Genomic DNA, 21478 nt, shown 5'->3' on the forward strand with positions numbered 1-21478 from the left:
GTGGAGCAAGCATATACAGGTAGCAGTAAGGACAGAAAGAAAACGGCTGTACTCGCTGGTAGATCTGAATTATTACATGCTCTAATGTAAGCATGGAGGAGGACATGAAGGTGTTGCAAGTAACCTCTGGAGGTATAGATACATGTAAGCTCTGGACAGAAGGGTGAGGGTAAGCTGTGAAGGATTGGACACAAATTAACTGCATACACGGGTGCAGGTGAGTTGTTGAAGTAGGGTGCAAAGGGAGCCAAAAAAGCAAGTGGACAGCCATAGTAGATATGTTGGGACGTGGGAAATTGTTTTTAAAAACTCCATTAATAGCAGCTCTGTCACTAGCACCTGACCCCATCTACTTCCTCTCAGGCCTCAGGTCAGAGGGGCAAGAGATATGACATCTAAATATGACAGCTAAAAAGTGACCTGGAAAGACTTTCCAAGTCTGTGGAGTGCTGCCAGGGCCTGAAAGGTAATTTTAGACAGGGAATAACAATTTGTGCAGATGTTTGCAGCAGAAGTGGGTTATTTTGGCTTGTGGGGGTAGATATGTGTGTTTTCTTCTTCAGGTCCATTTACTGCATTACTCCCTGACCCCTAGATCCTCTGTAACATACTAGTTACTGAGCCATGCATTCTGTGCCACTAACCCCTTTAGTCTGAGTTACACACTTTTGACCCGTAGACTCTATGTTACGAACTGCCCTCTCTCTATACCATATATTTTAAAAAAATATGTAATGGAAAAGTTTTATTTTTGAACACAATGAACACATTCCCTTGTGTTATACAGTGCAAGAGACTTACTTGTGGCAGAGTATTTAAGGAATTATGTTAGTACAAGTACTGTGGCATGAGTACAATGTATATAAGTAAAAAATCATCTAATTTGACTCAGCATATAATGCATGCCACACTCTCCTCAACTCACCCAGGGTTGTCCCAGGTTTTTTTTTTTTAATTTTAGCATTGTCACTACCTAAACACACATTCCTACCTAATATACACTGTATGTGAGCTGTGATACTTCCAATCTGATAAAACAATTGGATATAAAGTAAATTGGAGTTAAAATATACTTACAAATTGCAGCTTGTCATGCTTTGTGCAAATGATCCATATTATCTGAATGAAATTCCATTTACTTTCTTGAGAAATTCAATGGTAAGGTCAGACATATGTGCAGCGTTCTCGAAATTTAACTAAATTAAAAAATTGACTGCATCTGTAGATCAAGTGCAAAATTAAAGAGGGAGGTTGTCAGCTGAGTTAGGGATCAAGAACCAAAAAAAAATTGCTAGCCATGTCGCAGGTCAAAAACAATCTATAGTAGTGGCTGAAACTACTTCCTGAGGGAGCCTATTCCACATTTTCACAGACCTTACAGTGAAGAATCTCTTCCTTATCCAGAGCTTAAACTTCTTTTTCTCCAGACACAGTGCCCTCTTGTTCTTTGTAATGATCTCAAAGTGAACAACTGGGAAGAGAGTTCTCTATATGGACCATTTATATATTTATACAGGGTGATCTTACCCCCCTCCAAACGTCTCTTCTCAAGGGAGACTCGATTCAGTTCAGCTAATTTCTCCTCATAGCTGAGCTCCTCCATTCCTTTTATTAGTTTAGTTGCCTTTCTCTGCACTCTCTCCAATTCCACAATGTCCTTTTTGTGAGCTGGACTGCATATTCCAGATGTGGTCTGACCAATGCTCAATCTCTGCAGTCTATTCCTCTTTTGATACAAGAATGTTCTTTACTAGCTTTAGATATTGCAACTTGGCATTGCATGCTGTTACTAAAGCTACGTACACACGTCAAAGTTTTCTCGCCCAATAATCGGCTTCGGACGGGTATCGGGCGAGAATCTGGCGTGTGTGCAGCCCGCATCGTTCATCGTCCGTGGATCCGTTCTGGCGGATCCATAAACGATGAACGACGAGCGATCCTAATGCAAGGGCAGGGGGAGAGTGCGCAGCAGGGTGCTGCTCCGTCGCTCTCCCCCTCCCCTCTCCATAGAGCAGAATGGTGCTGTATGTACAGCACTCGTTCATGCATCGTCCGGTTCTTATCGTTGGAAAGGATCATGAATGATCCTTTCCAACAACAAGAATTGCACGTGTGTATGCGGCTTAAGTCTATGATCTACCACAACCCCCAGATCCTTTTCCATTTCTGACTCCCCCAAATGTATTCCCCCTAGACAGTATAAAGCGTGCAAAACTTTACATTTCTCAATATTAAATGTCATTTGCAACTTGGCTGCCCAATCACACAGTACATTTAGGTCTGCTTGTAGATTTTAGACATCCTGGATGGACTTAATTCCATTACATATTTTGGTGTCATCAGCAAACACAGAAATGGTACTTTGAATCCCAAACTTCATATCATTTATAAAGATGTTAGACAGTAAAGGTCCCAACACTAAACCCTGGGATACACCACTAATAACCTTAGACTATTCAGAGTATGAATCAATAATCACTACTCCCTGGATGCAGTCTTTAAACCAGTTATCTATCCATTTACAAATTGACATTTCCAAACCTACTGACCCTAACTTCCATATTACCGTCTGTGGGGTACTGTGTCAAATGCTTTAGCGAAGTCCAAGTACACTATATCGACTGCTATTCCACTGTCTACCTGTTTACTTACTTATTAATAAAAAGAAAGTAAATTTGTTTGACAACTTCCGTCTTTCTTGAAGCCATGCTGACTACCACTAATAATATTATTTTCTAGCAGAAACTCCTCTATGTGGTTCTTTAGCTCTAGGACCTTTTCAACTATGGACGTTAATCCAACTGGTCTATAGTTACCTGGTAATGACTTTGCTCCCCTATTGAAGATAGGAACCACATTGGCCTTAGGCCAATCCATTGGTACTATGCCAGTGACTAAAGAGTCTCTAAAAATTAGAAATAATGGCTTTGAAATAACTGAGTTCAGCTCTTTGAGGACACGTGGATCTAATCCATCGGGTCCTGGTGCTTTGTCAACCCTATTTTTGCCCAACTGTTTCTCAATCATATGAATTTTGAGCCATTGTGACTCATTTAAGGCACTGACATTGCTATTATGAATTTAGACTTGAGCTCTGCCATTTTACTTTGTGTACACAGAGCTAAAAAAAAGTGATTAGTAAATCTGCCTTTTCTTTATTCACAGTTACCAACCCAGAGACATCCTTTAAGACATCCCTTTTTATCATTCATGCTCAGATCTAATCTTTTTGCTATTAATATATTTTTAAAAAATTGGGGGCTTTGACTTTCCTTTGCAATCTGTCTTTCATTTTGAAGTTTTGCACATTTTATCTCCTTTTTACATCTTTTGTTATATTCTTTATCCTTTTCAAACGATGAAGGTGATCCCTCATTTTCACATTTTTGGAATGCCCTTTTCTTGTTCCTTATGGCTTTTTTACCATCAGCTGTAAGCCACATAAGTTTAAGAGGCTAAAATTAAAACCTTTTACCCACTGGAATATATTTTTCAGTGTGCTTTTGTAGAACAGACTAGAAACATTCCCATTTCTGTTCTGTGTTCTTTGAGGACAATATTTGCTCTCTTAAAATAAATATTTTTATATTTCTTGTTTTTGCTTCTTGTTTACAGCTTACACCATAATATGGTCACTGCTACCCAGATTCTTTTTTATATGCCATTTGTTATAAGCTCTGCATTGTTAGAAAGAACTAGGTCCATCAAAGTATCATTTCTAGTTGGGGCTTCTATAAACTGTACCATAAAATTATCTTGTATTAAAATCACTAATTACCTCCCTTTAGCTGTTCCTGTAGTGCCATTACTCCAGTCAATGTCAGGGTAGTTGAAATCTCCCATGAATAAAACATTTCTATTTTTTGCTGCTTTTTCTACCTATGCTAGTAGTTCATAGTTCTTCCCAAAAGGTTTTAGCCGGTTGCTCCGTCCGGCTGCTGTGCCTCCCCCACCCACCTTTCCTCAACAGCTCTAATCCTGTGCAGGGATCTATGAGGCTGTTCTGTGCTCAGCTGTTATCTGTTTAGAGGATTGCTGCTGGCGATGAGAGGTGGGTGGAGAGCATCCCCACAGTGTACAAACTTCAATATCTCCTAAACTGTATGTCGCAATGACTTGAAATTTTTAGGGTGCACAGGGGAACCTCATAGATACTAGTTACTACAATTTCCCCCAGCTTTAAGGAATTTCAAGATATGGGGGTCACAAATGTAAAAAGTTATGAAAATTTAATTTTGGGGTTGCTGTTTTAAAGGAAAGTGCAACTAGGTGTCGTAAACTAAAAAGTGGAGAACATCTGTGCCTAACATCCCCTAAAACTTCATCACTATGGCATCATTAGAACATAAACTCTGCCCACCAACATTTAATGGGGTTCAGGTACTTGAAGGGTACAGTCATGTGTAACAAGGAGATGCTATTTGATGGACAGTTTTTTTAAATGTTGTAATGATGCCATAGTGATGAAAGTTTGGGAGGTGATAGCCATAAGTGTCTCCCACTTCCACCTATATTTTTGTTTCCCTGCACCTTTTCATTCTAGAGAAATTGGGGATTAAGGTAGAGATGAAGACAGGTATGTATGTGTAACAGAGCAGGCAGCACATTTTGATAGGTAGAGATTTATGTTCTCATAATGCCATAGTAATGAAATTTTAGAAAGGGTTAGCCATATCTGTCCTCCACTTGCACCTACAGTTTGTTTCCTATGTCTCCACGTGTACCTTAAATCTTTCAAGTAAATACGACCAACCGTTTAGGAGATCCAAAGGTTTGAACACAGCAAGTTGTTAGGCTACAGAATATGACATGCAACTTTTACACATAGCTATCACACTGCACTGCACTGCTGACATTACACACTGTGGATAAACTTCACAGCCATTTTTTTTTTTTTTTTTTTTTAGAATATGGGCAGTGATGAGAGGGGGGCACTGGCTGTCTTGTCCCCATCTGATATCACATACATGATGCTAATAAAGAATCACATTTTTAACATTATATAAAAGGGTGACTTTCTCTTTTATATAATGGAAAAATGTGTTTTTTTGTTTTTACGCTTTTTTGTGGATGACCTCTCCCCTTCAGTCTTAACTTACATTTCGGTAAAGTTTCGAAGGGGAAATCCGCCTCCTTGGATAATTGTGTCACATACCCCAAGAGGCTCTGGGCTTCTACTTCTGTGCATGCATCTTTAGAGGCTTTATTATAATGTAAAAAAAGAAGAGAAAAAAGTTTACTTTAACTAAATATAGCCTATGGGGCACATTTGAAGTTAGGCTGAATTCACACTGGCAGTAAGGTTACATTTGTGCTAGGTCTGAAAAAGCCCAGCACTTACTGCCTGTTACCAATCCCAGGTGCCTAGCAGTTGCCAGAATTCACTCAGGAGGGATAAATGTTGCTAATATGAACTAAGCCTAACTTGTTACACCACATTCATTATAGTATTACACCACTACAAGGCATTACACTCCTAAAACTTAGAACACTAGAAAGTTGCATCACAATACACAGCATTGGACAGTTGTGGAAAAATACATAGAATAGAAAAATTGTGATATATTTACGGGGCAGGCATTACAAAGTTGGAAGAATATACAGGGAGAAGGTAGAACACTGAAACAATAGGAAGTTACTGAATACCCATGGCATAAACAAATGGGAGCACTAAATTTGCCGTGTTTTGCCACACCCTCTTTTTGACCACCCGGCTACAGCTTCCCCCTGCTTGGCTGAAAAATTTTCTGGGGAGAACACTGTAGTTGTTTCTTTATTTGTTCCTTAGCACTGGGGGCCTTTAGCAGATTCCAATAATTAATTGTGTATTGTGCATCCCCACATTCAACTCCACCCATACTGCCTCAACCTCATCGCTTGCTCCATCAGCAATTTCTTCCTTCACATTCACTTTCAGATCACTTTTCACATACAGACTCCACCACCCTTTAGTTTGACTCTGTCTTTACGAAAGGGAGTATGACCAGGAATATTAATAGTCCAGTCATGTGAAGAACAAAACCAGGATTCAGCAATGCCAACTAAGTCATAATTCTCTTCACTCATTAAAGCTTACAACTCGCCTATTTTGTTTGCCAGACTTCTAGCATTGGTAAACAGACTCTTTAAACCATTGCTGCATTTACCAACACTATTTGCCAAATCCTTTTTTTTTTTAGTACAATTAGTACTGTGAACTCCAATGTTTGTGTGTGACATGGGAAGCTTCTTTAATTTATCCATAACCCTCCCCCCAACTATCCCCAATCCACCCTTCACCAGTGGCTGACCCCTGTCTAACCTTTCTGCCACCTTATTTACCTGTCTTACCCCCCTCTGTCTTAGTTTAAATTTACCCCCACCATTCCCCTTAATCTTTCCCCTAGCACAGCAGACCCCCTTCCATTTAGGTGAAAAGTCAGCTCAGTGCTCTAAGAACCCAAACTTTTCTCTATTACACCAGGACTTAAGCCATGTGTTTAGCTGTCTGAGCTCCACCTGCCTTTCCTGTGTTGCACATGGCACAGTCAATACTCAAGAGAATATAACCTTTCCTTCAACTTAAAACCTAGTTCTTTAAACTGATTTTTAAGGATCCTCCATCTTCCATTTATCTTTTCATTGGTTCCAACATGGACAAAGACAGCTGGGTCATGCCCAGCTCCTCCCAGTAATTTGTCCACTCCGTCCACCAAATGCCAAACACTGGCACCAGGGAGACAGCAAACCATTTGGTTGAAAGGATTCGGGCGACAAACTATTCAGACTATCAGTCTTCCTGATCATAAAATCCCCTATGACAACCAATTGTCTTTGCCTTCCTGCATTTCCCTCTTCACCCCTACTAGATGGGCTGCTCTCCCGGCTGTTAGGGGTAGCAGTAACATCTGGAGTTGCCACCACTGTACATCTTCACCTAACTTTGCAAATTTGTTAGGGTGCTCAGGGTGCCTTATTTTTTTGGGTGCCTCCACCACTCCCTCTAACTACAGTAACCCAGCTCCCTACATGTTCATCCAGATTACCTCTCCAACCTCCACATCTAAGCCATTAACTACCTGCTCAGTGAGCAGGAGAACCCTGTCAGGGTGATCTAGTGGTTTCAGTGTTGTAATGCACTTCTCCAGCTCTCCAATGCGAGATATCAGAAGGGCGACTTGCTCACATCTGTCACAGCGGTATTCACCCAGGAGCTTTTGCTCCATTTGTTCATACATATGGCAGACTGTGCACTGAACAAAACCTTCCACCCTGCTACCACTCATTTTCCCAGTTACAGTTATAAAAGCTTACTTCTAGTCTGTTGTTACTATAAGAATTTAACTTGTTTTGTTTTCAAATTCCTGTTTTCTAAATCAATTTGTTTCACCAGCCAAGGGTGAGCAAGCTCAAGGTGAGTCTGCCCAGAACTTATATCACCTGTGAAACCTTGACCACGCCCCCTTAGAAGTCAGAAAGGAAAGTGGAAAAAAACTATTTAAAACAAAAACTGACAGTCAAAAAGACACAACTCCAAAATGCACAATGTCAGAAACCTGTGTTTTATATTCCACCTGTTTCCAAGCCACTTGTTTCACTGGCCAAGAGTGAGGAAGTGAACAGCTTCAGTTCAACAAAAAAACACAACACAAAAACAGCTTACTCCAGCGGAACAAAAAAGTAGGCTTACTTCAGCAAATAAAGTCCTGCTGCCCAAGTTACCCCAGGATTTGACCTGGTATTCACAAGTGTTGCTGTTTACGCCCAAAAACAGCCTGAATCTGCCCAGTCCTGCTCCCTTCAGCATTGCTGTCTGCATACATACCGGTCAGGTGAGTTGTAAATCTTGGGTTGTACTGCAGTGGGATAGGAAGGCCCACCCAGATTCTTCCCTTCTAGGAGTCTAGACCAGGTGTCAGCAACCTGCGGCTCTTTAGCCTCCTTGTTGTGGCTCCCTTCGGCTGCCGACGGGAGATCCCTGATGGGGATCTCCTTCCTCCTGTAGATGCGGAGGAGGAGGGGGATTCCCCTTCCAGTGTTCAAATGAAAAATAAATCTACCCGTGAAATAAATCTACCAGGGGGTGTGTACAAATGGGCGTGTACAATGACTTCGTCAGGAAAGTTTCATAGCTGTGTTTGTGTATGAATGCAGCATGTCATGTTCTGTAGCCCTACATCTCTCCCAGTACAAACCTCCATAACTCCTAAACAGTATGTCATACCGACCTGAAATTTTCAGGGTACACAGGGGACCCTCATAGTTACCAAATTTCATCTCCCCACCTTTAATAACTTTAAAAATATGGGGGTGATATTTAAAAACAATAGTGAAAAATGAACATCAGGGTTGCTGTTTTAAAAGTGTGTCTAGAAGCGCAAAATTAAACATACAAATTATGGACCCCCAGACAAATTATGGACCAACATACAAATTATGGACCACTAACACAGAGGTGCAAACCCCAAATTTTTAGCTACCTGTCACAAAACTAGAAATGTCATACCACACTACCCTGTCTTCTTCCCTATTCTGGACCCCAATTTTTTTGAAACGGGGTGATCTACAAAACCAAAAATGTGGTGGACACCTGTGACTAACACCCCCAAAATCATTAGACCATCTTCAGAACATAAAGAACTCCACCCTTCAAAAAAATCCACCGTTACATAAGAAGTCTCCAGCTTCTAACGTAACAGGATGATACGTTAGAAGCTGGAGGCTTCCAGGGGCATAGTTCAATGTTTAATTTATTTCAAAGTAGGCCTACACATGCACACTGCACTTCTGTTTGTTGTATTCTGTTGTAACAGGTAAAATTAAAAAAAAAAATTAAACTTTTAAAAGTTTATGTGTTATGTTTTGCAGCTTCAGACTATTTTTCTTTAGTGGAAGAGGGGGCAAAATGTCTCTTTTGATAGTAAAGGTTGCTGACCCCTGGTCTAGACCCTGTAATACCACCACAGGTTGCCAAACCAAATTTCCTGGACCCTTTTGCAGTACAAAATCTCTTTTCAGAAGGACCATGACCTAAACCAGGGAGGAATATATCTATCATCAAGGAACCACCCCTGGCATCAAGGAGGTGGAGGCTAAAGTGCAGCCTAAACGGTAAACCCAGGAAGAAGCATCAGCATTTTGAATAATCCTCCTGGATTTATGCTTCACCACAAATTTATATTCTTGTAGTGCCAAGAATTGGGTCACCCTGGCATTTTTCTCCATGTTCTAGTGCATAGTTTAAAGGGAAATGGTCTGACGCCAACCAGCAGGTAGTACCGCAGTGAATCTAAGACCCACTTGATGGCTAGGCACTGCTGCCTCATTGCTGCATACCTTTTTTTCTGCCAGGTGCTCCTTTCTATCAAGACAGAACAGCTCACAATCCTACATCAGAGGCATCTATTTGAACCACAAATTATTTTTAAAAATCAGCAGTGACTAAGACAGGATGCTGCCAGAGTGCCCTAGGAATGCATTCTCAGCCTTGGGATTCCTCTTCATCATGACTTCCAACCTTTGGTCAGATCAGTCGGAGGGTCTGCAAAGGAAGCAAAGTTGGACACAAATCTTCTGTAATACCTCACTCTGCCCTGGAATGCTTGTAAGAGGGTGTTGACAGTTCTGTAAAGGATCTACTTTGTTGATCTGGGGTGTCATGTCATCTAGGTATACTGAGACATATTTCTTGTGGGGGTCGTAGAAAGTTTTCCGTTACCCTTTGGTAGGTGGCTGAGGCAGTCTCTAACCCAAAGGACATTCTTTTATAATGAAAATGACCTTCTGGAGTAGAGAAGACTGTCTTCTCTTTGGCAGACTTGGTTATAGATATTTGCCAATACCCTTTTGGAAGGTCCAGGGTTGTGATATACTGAGTGGGGCCTAGTCCCTTGGATAATTCATCTACCTGGGGCATGGGGTAGGCATCAAATCAGAAGTCGTTGCAGAACTGCAGGGTGCCACTAGGCTTGGGAACCAACACAATCACGTTTGACCATTTACACTGTGATTTCTCATAAAATCCCTAGCGCTAGCATTTTCTTGATCTCCTCTTGAACAGCTTTTCTCTAGGCCTCTGGTATGGGCTTAAAACACACTTTTACTCCGGGTTTAGTAAAAATGGCGTATATAATGGCATAAGTAAGACCATGTAAGTCTGAAAATAGCTCCTCCATAAGAACTCCCAAACCTGCTGAGTCTGTGCCTTGGGCATGAGAAAGCAACTTGAACACTGTACCTACCTTTCCGAAGCTCACCCCTTGCACTTGCTGCAGCTGATATGAGCTCCCTGTCTTTCCAGGGCTTTAGTAAATTGTACATGGTAGATCTGGAACAGATCTTTTTCCCAGGTTGGTGTACTGTTATAGTTTACCTCACAGACGTTTTCTACCACTCCAAAGGTACTGCTACTATGCCAGAAACTTGCTTTCAACTGTTGAAATGAGCAAAACCACCCTGTCCCGACCTGAAAGTGTTTAAAATTTTCAGAGCGATTTTACACTCTACGCTGTGCTTCTTGGGTATAAGCAAATGTTCCTTAACCAATAGCATGACCCCTTTAATCCTTTCCTGCATTTGGTAAACGTGTTCCAAAACAGTTTTGTGAGGGCTAGCTACACTTTCCCATGCCCAAACACCAGTTAGAATGGAGAAAAAATAGTGAAGACCTGGGGAACCTCCCAGATTGCAAATAACAGAGCTGGAAGTAAATTGTCGCAGTTTTTTTCATCCTTTCGTACCACCATTCTAAGCAATAGCTTCAAGGTTTTACATGCCATCTGTTTGAGGATGATAGACTGATGTGTGTAGCTGCTTTGTTTGGAATTGCTTTCGCTAGGGACCCCCATCCTTGAGAACATCTGGAATAGCTCCCAAGCAATGGCTTTGAAGGTGGCACTTCTCAAAGGAATGGTCTGTGGATACTGTGTGATTGTCAAGCTTAGAGAGACAGGGCCATTAAGCAGTAACAGAGTCTAAGCTGTAACCACGTCTTCTCCAGAGCCTCTGATAGTGAGGATGTTGCACTGCTGGTTTCTGCGAGGTTGTGGTCCTTGGCCACACCAGGGTGGGCAGGATGAACATGGTACCAAATCACTAAGCGGAAGAATAATCAAGGAAGGCGGGGGTCAAGGCAGGCAGCAAGCAAGAGAGGTCAGGTCAGAAGCCAGGGGTCAAATACCAGGAAAACCCACAGAAAATACATTTCTTTACAAAATAATTTCCAAAGCAGTATAAGCATATTCCATGGGATAAGCAGAAACAAAGAAATCTATGTTGGCAAAGAAACCATGCTAAAAGAAAAAAGTCCACAGAGAGGGGAGTCAATGTTTTAGAAACTGAAAAGTCCATTTGTTTGAGAAATAACAAAAGAAAATTTGTATGGCAAAAGGAAAAAAGTCCAACGACCGATGTAAAATGTAATCCGGAAAGGGGAAAAACAAAGTCTGTAACCAAACATAAAAGTCCATAATCAACATAAATGTCCATACTGAACCCAAAAAGAAAAAAACAAAAACAACATATTTGAATGTAATTTGCATACATTTACATAGTTTTAGGTGTCTTTATTTATTTATAGGCTGTACACAATAAATTTTCAACCATATTATAGAGAAAATATTGTTTCTTTTTTTATTTTTTAGATAAACAAAGGAACAAAAGAAAAGTACAAAACCAAGTGCTTTATGAAAAAAAAAAAAAAAAAAAAAAAAAAAGAAAACATTCTATCTGCATAATGAATACCACATATGGAGATTTTATAAACTAGAGGCTCTAGCTTTATCAAATTTTTTACAATCAAGCAAGAAAAAACAAACATTTTATTGAACACAAACTTGATACATTGATCTTGCATAACACAATCCTCCCTGAAAAAATAAATATTTCTCATCTTCCAAATGAAAAGTTTAAAACAATTATTATTAATCCAGAGAATGCGTTTCTTATCTTCTTCTAGGTCCACTGGTGGACCATACATAACCACCTCATAGCTTAACCTTTTTAACCCAAGAGTAAATTTAAGTAGTGGGCCCACTCTCTCCCAAGTGCCTCTGGCATAAGGGCAGTTCCAGATTAAATGCATTACTGACTTATCAGAAACACAACTTTCCCTAGGACATGTTGGCCTGCTTGCTATGCTTCTTCGATACGGGAAAGCTCTTAATGGTAAACACTCATGTATACAATGCCAGGCGATGTCTTTTAGCTCATTAGATAGATAATTTACGCTTGCACATTTCCATATCTGCCTAGATCTAATTGCTACAAAGGGGGAAACAAAAGAAACTTTCTCATTAGATCTTATTTTGGCTCAGATTGCTTTTGTGCTCTTACTGGTCCAGGTCTTGTAATTTGAACAATCTGATGCATTTTTTTAGAGGTGCATATTGTTGAGGGGGCAAGATCAATATTGGGATTGCCTGGGAGGGATAGTACCAGCCCCTCCTTCTGAAAATGTGTCCCGTTGCATATTTTAAAAAGTAAGTCCAGCCATTTGTTTATTATTGTTTTTAAGCCTTTGAAACAGAAAGAAAAGAAACTTGTTAGGATAAACTAGATCTTTCCCTCCATTTTCCTAATATTTGTAAACTATTGATCTCTTAGCTTTCTCAAAAAAAATTGGAACGCAGTCCTAGTTATATATTTAAATGTATTTTCATTAGGTGGAAAAATAAGGCTTAGGTATAGTAGTAGTGGCAAGATGATAGATTTGATTATTAGGATTTTTCTCTCCAGCGATAATTTCCTAAGTTTCAAGTACTCCACTTTCCCGTGAGTTTTGTTTTTGACGTTCCTCCAGCTTTTGTTATCAATGTTATTTTTGTTGAAAAGGACTCCTAGAATTTTTAATTGGTTATTCTGTGGCACGGGTTTTAGGTTCTGTGTATTCCAATAGCCAAAACAGAGGCAAGTATTCCAATAGCCAAAATATCTATCAAGATTTACCTTGAATCCTGACCCGGGATACCTAAACTTAACATTTTCACTTTACATAAAAGGGTAGACAACCCTTATTTGTAAAGAAAAAATGGTAATTGTTTTTTATTTTTTAAAGTGCAAAACCTTACCTTTCAGTCTTGATCACAGTGGCCAAGACTACTACGTCAAGAATCCTGATAGGCTCTGGGTGCTCCTTCTGTGAATGCCTTAATCTCAGACATGCGCAGAAAGGGCATTTTTTTTATTAGGGAATAGGACGCAAGCGCAGTAGGATCGGCTCTCTTTTTTTTTCCCTTTACAACGGGTTTTGTCACCCGATCTCGCACCTGCGAAGACGGAAGAGAAGACTGAAGATGGCGGCGCCCAGTGCTTCCTAAAGGATGGGACAAAGAGGAATACCATGACGAAGCGGTACCAGATCACAGGAAGTACCAGCGCCATTGAGGTATCTGGCGGATTAAAGATGTGATTTTTTTTGTTTCCAGTTTGGATCCCTTTAAATATGAAGTAGACTTGATTATATTCAGAAATCCATTATATATAGACATGTCTGGGTCAAAAAAAGCTCCTAACATTTGTTAGGCAGTTAGGTATTTGTTCAAATCTAGGCTAAATTACCAACACTAAGATACAAAATATGCATACATATTGTGCACATTAAACAACCTTATGTCCTATATTTTTATCAGTGCTATAGGGATAAACAAAGAACAATTCCTTCATGTAAGCATGCAATTCAATATACATTTTCCCAGCACATCAGATCAAGGCAAAAGTAACAATTTATTCACATCCAGAGAAGCCATTTTGTTGGGTCTCAAAGTACTCCCTCTGTCAGGCAACCTTGGACGTTTTTTTATCAAGACATCAGGCCGCAATTATACAATAAAACAACTTACAATGACTTCTTGTCAATGGATTTAGAAACTAGAAAGACTGTTCTATAGACTAAAGTAAGTCAATATTTATAGTAGTTTCTATACCAGGAGTGCAATATCATCCTTGCTTATGTACAGTGAGAAGATCATGGGCCTGAGATAAGTTTAAATCTCCTTGTAGGATGAAGGGACCCAGACAGTATAAAAACATCTTGCATTTTACTGCATGATATACTTTACGAAGGGCAAATATACACTTTTTATAGGTACCGTAATATATATATATAATATTTATATAAATTTCACAGTGGAATAAATGCAGAAATATGAAAATAATGAATTGCAGGGCAGCTCAGCATCCTTTACTACAACAGTATGCTGAAGTTCACATTTCTAAACACATGCATATAACAAAAAAAGGCAGATTCTATAAATGATGAATATACAGCCTAAAAATATCTACCTATAAAATGAAGTGCAACAGCTGATACATGGGAACAAACTGTATGAATAACAACAACCTTAGATAATGCAACATTTCAAAAGCTCATTATTTCTCTAAAACAAAATCCACACTAAAAAGCAATACATAGTTATAAAAGAAATACTGGGGGTATATATTACAATCATTAATTTCAGGCAAAGATTTTCCTTTTGCTTGAGATGGAAGGGGATTTACCGCTCCCAGTTTTTTTCAATTTTGACAACAGGGAATCTGAAAATGAAAGAAACTCCTGCCAATTGAAACACATACTGATATCAGGCTTTTATTGTCCTGTGCTTCTTCCTGTTCCAGTGACTTGTTCCCCTTTTTGTGTCATTGGAATATCATGGAGAAAGTCAAGGGAGATATTCCTTAAAACACCTATAAACCAATATTATGCATGTTAGCTGTGTGTGTCTGTAAAGGCTGCTTGTCATATTCTGCAGCCTAACAACTCACTGTGTTGAATCCTCCATATCTCCTATACCGTTACTTGCAATGACTTGAAAGTTTCAAGGTACACAGGGTATTCTCAGAGTAGTAACCAACAATCAGAATTTCAAGATCAAGAAACTTGTGAAAATTGAATTGGGGTTGCTGTTCCAAAAAAAAGTGCGTCCAGGAGCCCAAAATTGAAAATGCAAATTAGGGACCCCCGGGGCAACTTACATAGCAAGAAGCATTGGAGTGGGGCCCTTAAATTTATACCTACCTTTCACAAAACTTTAACTGTCATACTATGCTACCCTGTCTGCTTCTCTTCTTTGAACCATAACTTATCGCTAGTGGGGAGGTGTAGAAAACTGAATATGTAGGTGCAAGTAGAGACTTGCTAAACCTCTCTAAAATGTCATTACCATGGCATCATGGCATCATTAGAACATAAGAAACTCTACCCATCAAAGTGCATATATAAAATATATGTGTGATTGGGGGACACTCTCCAAACTTTCATCACCATAGCATCATTACAACACAAAAACTTTACCCATCAAAATGCACCTCCGTTACACATGACTGTACCCTTCCAGTACCTGAATCCCAATTTCATTTTAGTGGGCGGAGTTTATGTTCTAATAATGCTTTAGATATAACATTTTAGAGGATGTTAGCCACAGATATTCCCCACACAATTTCAGTTTCTTAAACCTCACCATTCCAAAGAATTTGGGATTCAAGTGCTAGAAGTAGGCAGTAATGTGTAACAGGACAGCACATTTTGATGGGAGTTTTTTATGTTCTAATGATGCTATAGTAATTACATTTTAGAGGGAGATCTCATTTGCACCCACATTTTCAGTTTTGTACATCCTGCCACTCTAGATAAATGGGGGTTCAAAGAAGAGAAGCAGAAAGGGTAGCAAAGTATGACAATCATAAATTTGTGACAGTTCAAAATGTTTGGGTCCCAACCCAATGTGAGTGGTCCCAGGAGTCCCCAATATGCATTTTAAATTTAGGGCTCCTAGGTGCACTCGTTTTTGAAAGAGCAACCTCAATGTTCAATTTTCTTATATTTTTAAAGTTGTGACCCCCCATATCCTTAAATTCTTTAAAGCTGGCGGGATAAAGTTTATTTACTAATAGCACCCTCAATGGAGAGAACCATTGGACTTGTGTATATAGCTAAAGGTTGCATCACAATTAGTTAATTGATAAATGTGACAAACTTTACAAATACAAAGAAATGAAAAATAAAACACAATTAAAAGAAAAGGGTTATGGTGGAACTGTGCATGTGACCAATTTGTGGACATGATCATTAAAGTGATGTTGCTTCCTCCATTTATTTGCTATGGTTTAGGCAAAAGATGGTAAACATTAAAGACTATGGAGGTAAAATTAAGCCTCCTTGTTTATGTTAGTGGCAGCAGTAACAGACTTTTAGTTACTGATTTTACTTTAATCAGTATGCAAAATGTTTGTAAAGTTTTATTTGTTACAAACATTGTCAGTAAACTCCAAAGTTGTTTACAATGCCTTTTACATAGGGGGCCATTGGGTAGAATGACACCTTTACAGGTGGCCAAAAAGATTATGTATTATTATTACCAACATTTGTAGAAACCCTGGTTGAGAAACACTGCTGTAGAGAGCCTGTTCATTCCACATGACACAAATCCTGTAATCCTAGTATGCAAGTACACAATACTGTTTTATAGACCATGGCAGTGTTCTCCCCAGCCTCTTTTAGCCGTGAACACCCCCTGCACTTTTCAGCAGCCACCCGGCTGTTTTTGAGTGCCTACTGATAAGTTAGGTCACAATACAGGGGCTGCCACCCTCTTACAATTTTTTCCCACCCAGCCTAAAACAATTTCTGGGTTGAGCACTGCATGGGCTCCTTTGTTTTTAATTTCCCCATCAATCTGTCCGAAATTCGCTGACAGATGGTCAAATCTCAAGCTCAAACTTCTCAATTTCAGTTCCTATCACAACAATGACTCGTTCTGCCATCTAGTAGCCAATCTCAAAAGTGCACAGATGTCACAATAGGAATTGCTTTCTGTATAAATGGATATTATGAATGAATCTGGAGTGAATTGACTGGAATAATTAAAAAATCCCTTTGTGTCACCAATACTAATTGTAAATCAAAGAAACTTTATAATGAACACGTACATATTTAGATTGTTTATGTCAAGCAACATTTTGAAAAGTGATAATCAAATAATTTTTTTCTGCAAAAGTTGCTATGGCTTCAGCCATGTAAGCTAAAATCAGTGTTCAACCCAGAAGTGTATTTAAGCCGAGTGGGAAGAAATTGTAGGCGTGTGGCAGCCCCTTTATTGTGATGCAACTTTTCAGTAACCACCCAAAAACAGCCGGGTGGTTACTGAAAAGTGCCGGATGCTGCACCCGGCTAAAAGGGGCTGGGGAGAACACTAATATGTATTAAAATAATTTAAGCCTGTGCTTAAAATACTACTAAACCCATACCAAAACACTCCCTAGTCCAGTGTGTGTGGCAGTACTGCTCCTGTTACTGCAATACTGCAATGTTATACTGGCAATCCTGTTTTTGGGAGAGCTCACCCAGAGTGGACACAACTGGCCTTGCTAAATCTTTATTATCCATCTAATTGCAATGGAATATGTCCCCAAATGAAAACATTGATATCCAAAATGTCAACAGGCATCCTGGGCATCCAGGTATGCGGGGGGGAGGTTCTTGGTTTTCTGCTACTTTTTTTTTGTTTTTAAAAATTCACTTAGAAGCCTGTGTCAAGTGTGTAGTGACTCCAGACACTTTCTCCAGAGTTTGTGCGGTGATGCAGACTTGGAACAACTGTAGCTGCAGCACAATACGAAAAGGAAGGAGCCACAAAATATATTCCTTTTTATACATTACCTGGCCAAAATATTTTACACAGAATTGCAATGGGCCATTTTTAGATTTCCATGTATTTTTTGTGGTATCATTTTGATAAAATTATGCAATGTCACATCATTTATTTCTATCCACAGCAGCATTTACCTTTTGCCAAGATCTTGTATTGATTATAAAAGAGTTAGAGCACTGCCTAAAGTCTTCTCCAGCACAACACAAGGACTCTCAGTGAACCTAAGGTTTTAACTCTATGGTAGCCAATATTCCTTTGAAAATTAAGTGGACGATGAATCCTGGCATTGTCATTTTTAAATATATGCCAATACCATCAGGGGAGGTGGAAAAACCTGGTCATTCAATATTTCAGGTATCATCTTACCTCATTTTTGTTCCCATAACTTTGCAAAACCTAGACCTGAGTAACTGAAGCAACTCCAGATCATCCTCACAGGCTTGGGGACAGTTTTTGCTAGTGTACAATACTGCTGAAAGCATGCAGGGGAAAGGTAGCTCACTTTATTTTTCTATAATAATAATAATAGCAATAGCAATAATTTTTAACTATACCTATTTCAACTGGCTTCTATAGTATTGCAGGAAAGTAGTAATAACTTGTGACATGAACAAATGATTTTTGGCCTCTCAGTTCTTTCTGATATGCATCCCTTGTAAGGGGTGTATTCTATTCCCACATTAAGCTAGAAGGTGTCACTCTTTTTCAGGGAGATATGACCATTTATTATATCTTATTTTATATTAGCCTTCATACGCAGTGCCAGCACCTAAGCAATCCTTGTTATATTGCAATTTGTTTACAGTGGCTGAAAGGTTGCACACAGTCCCTATCACTCACAAACCGATGGCTTTGTAAGATAATTACGTTGTTGTCCTGGAAAGAAACGGCAAGTGGTATTAAAAGCACAACAGCCTTTAATGGATCAGAATGTACACAATGCACTTCTGGAAACTGACCGTTATTACACCATCTGGCACATGATAAAACGTGTCACTGTCTCCTTGGGGACAATACCACCGGTAGACAAGTATGTCAATGTCAGTAATTCATCCATAACTTATAAACTATAATAGTAAAAAGGAAAAAAAAAAACACATGTTGAGTAATCAATATCGGAAGGATATTTTCTGAGCCATACATTGTTATTACAATTGTGATTTTACAAGCTATTGTCACGAGAAAATGCCCCTGCCCAGACACATACAACACACAGAGGTCTGTCTGTGTCCTGTATCTCCTCATCACAGTTATTTCATTACAATTTTATATAGGGTTAATGAGTGTACAGTACTGATTTCATAAGACATACAATAATACTGGTACTTACCATATCTGTTGGGCTCTCTGGAATATTCCAGTATTGGTACAGTATTGGTATAATCCTCATTATTAGCTTTATTCCGTAAAAAGTAAATCTTGCTATCGTTGTCTTCTTCATAGAAGTGGCAAGCAGTTGCATCCTCTTCTCTCTCGTCTACTTCTCCAGATGCAGCGGAGGTAACCACAAATCTCTTAGACATGGAGGTCTCCTAAAACAGAAGACAGTTGCTGAATCCTAGTTTTCCTAGCAGGGGTACAGTGCCTCTACACGACCAATGTACCTAACTGTAACCAAGCACATGTGCAATGCTGGAATGGATTTTCTGTACAGCTCCTCCTTTTAGAATTCGCTGTGCACGTCTGCTTCCTTGAATTGTCTAGTTCAGGTCTAACTACAGTTTAAACTAGACTGTGTTCACTCCAAAAAAAACAAAAACAAAAAAACAAACAAAATAGCATTACAGTTTGCTATGTACTGTTCTAGAATAAAAGCGTTTTTAAATATTATATCAAAATGATTTTAGATAACTGAGCCTTTCTTGGTGAAAAAGAACAGTCATAGCGCTAGCGGGAATAGAAGTTAGGAGGTTGAAGGCTTGGAACTGTGGGCACTCAGCAAGAGATGCCTTGGGTGCCCGACACAACAGTCTTGACCAGGATATAGCAGAGGAAGCCATGAACTGCACCACTAACCAATTCAACCCCAACCCCGGCTTAACCAAATAAAAGACCACAATCATGCGTTGGATTAAATTGGTCATAGCAGCTCATTTTATTAACCAATTTGTAAAATATATAAAATGTTTATTTTAATCTACATAAACAATATATATATAACATCAAACAAACACCTCAATACCAGCATTCTATTAAATCATAAATTGCTTTTTTCCTTCTTACAGGTCCATGAAATCCCCCATACTATTCCTTTAACCAAAACTACTTCCGCTCACTAACCAGGCCCCCAGCCGCTAGCACACCACCTCGGGGACAATTAGCGGATAACAACTTCTCACAACTATCCCACAAAACAACAAAGTGTTCTGCAGGGCCACCATTAACGAAAAAGACCCATACCCTTATGGGTCCCACCCCCTTGTTTCCTTGCTACCCAAAACCTTAACACTTTCATGGACCTAGAAAAAAACGCCCTCATGCTGCCATTAGGGATTGTCATGCATGGAGAGACAGGATCACCAGGGGATGCTGCGGCTTGTATGGAGGTGGTGTGAGCCCTAAGAAGGGCCAAGGCTTTTCTCCAGAGCCTCTGATGGTGAGGGTGTTGCGCTGCTGGGGCTAGGGGCTCCAGACACATTGCAGGAACAATGAGTGCAGTCTGAGAACTAACTAAATTGGCAGGGCTGATCAAGAGGCTATTTTCTGTTTGTCCAGGGGCATGGATGGAGTTGATAAAGCTTGGAAATAGAGGCACGCCCGGCAACAGAACTGCCCGCATTCACAGAAGAGAGATGCCTGTGTTTTAGTGAGGAACAGGTAAGTGTGACAGGGATGAGCGAGCCAGTTTTTAAAACTCGATCTTGTGGCGAATTTGGCTGTTCTCGGTTACCGAAATTGTAAGCGAGAATGACCAGTGTAAATTCACTGATCAAGCTTGAATTAAAAAAAAAAAAAAAAAAAAAGTTCAAGGGTGCGCTGATCAATGAATGCAGTGCTGTCCAGAAGGCAACATAAATATTAGGACATTGAGAAAGGGTGAACTCAACCCACTAGCAACAGTCTCTGCTGTCAAAAGAATGCATTGCTATTTAATGTACGCAGCCCTATTTATATAGCTGCATAATTTGTTTAAGCTATATAAATTCTGTTTATTAATAATTGCTAACTGGCATCATGACCTGGTTGACGTGTTAGGAATGCCACCCATAAAGTTGCGGACAAGTAGCGTGGCGACAATTAGGCAAAAGGATGGAGGACCAGAGACTGAGCGTGGGTCAGGGAGAGCAGTAGCAGTGTGTGGCCTCTGGTCAGCTATCACCAGGGAGACCGCATTGGTAAGTGTCATGGAGAGCTGGGTGTAGTGCATCGTCAATGCCACTCAGAAGTGTGTAATACAACTTTTGTGAATGGAGCATTGAAAGGCGGCAGCAGCAGGGGGAGGCGGTGGCTCCTGAGATGGAGCGTAGACCGCATTGTTAACTGGCATCTAGAGCTGGGTGTACTGCATCGACAATGCCACCCAGAAGTGTACATCTTTAGTAAAAGAAGTACTGACAGGCGGCAGCAGCAACAGCAGAAGGAGGAGGCGGTGGGCCCTGAGAAGGAGCGGGGACTGCATTGGCAAGTGGCATCTAGAGCTGGGTGTAGTGCATCATCCACGCCACCCAGAAGTGTACAATTTTAGTGAATGGAGTACTGACAGGCAGAAGCAGCAGTAGCAGCAGCAGGAGGAGGTGGTGGGCCCTGAGACGGAGCGTGGACCGCATTGGTAACTGGCATCTAGAGCTGGGTGTAATGCATCATCAATTCCACCCAGAACTGTACAATTTTAGTTAATAGGGGGGGCAGTTTTT

General features: G+C 40.0%; 1 protein-coding gene across 4 annotated transcripts in view; it reads right to left on the minus strand.

Annotated features, from left to right (window-relative positions):
* SLC12A7 (solute carrier family 12 member 7) overlaps positions 1-19212 on the minus strand; it is a 198807-nt gene extending 179595 nt beyond the window's left edge. Inside the window, exon 1 of one of the 4 annotated variants that reach the window (XM_072412049.1) lies at positions 18955-19212. In XM_072412049.1, coding sequence (XP_072268150.1) covers positions 18955-19147 — 193 coding nt within the window. In that variant the 5' untranslated portion in view covers positions 19148-19212. The remainder of the gene's footprint in view (positions 1-18954) is intronic. The other 3 variants (XM_072412048.1, XM_072412045.1, XM_072412046.1) reach the window with 3 other exon arrangements.
* Positions 19213-21478: the final 2266 nt, after the last annotated feature.

Source organism: Pyxicephalus adspersus, chromosome 5, assembly GCF_032062135.1.
Source record: "Pyxicephalus adspersus chromosome 5, UCB_Pads_2.0, whole genome shotgun sequence".
Lineage (NCBI taxonomy): Eukaryota > Metazoa > Chordata > Amphibia > Anura > Pyxicephalidae > Pyxicephalus > Pyxicephalus adspersus.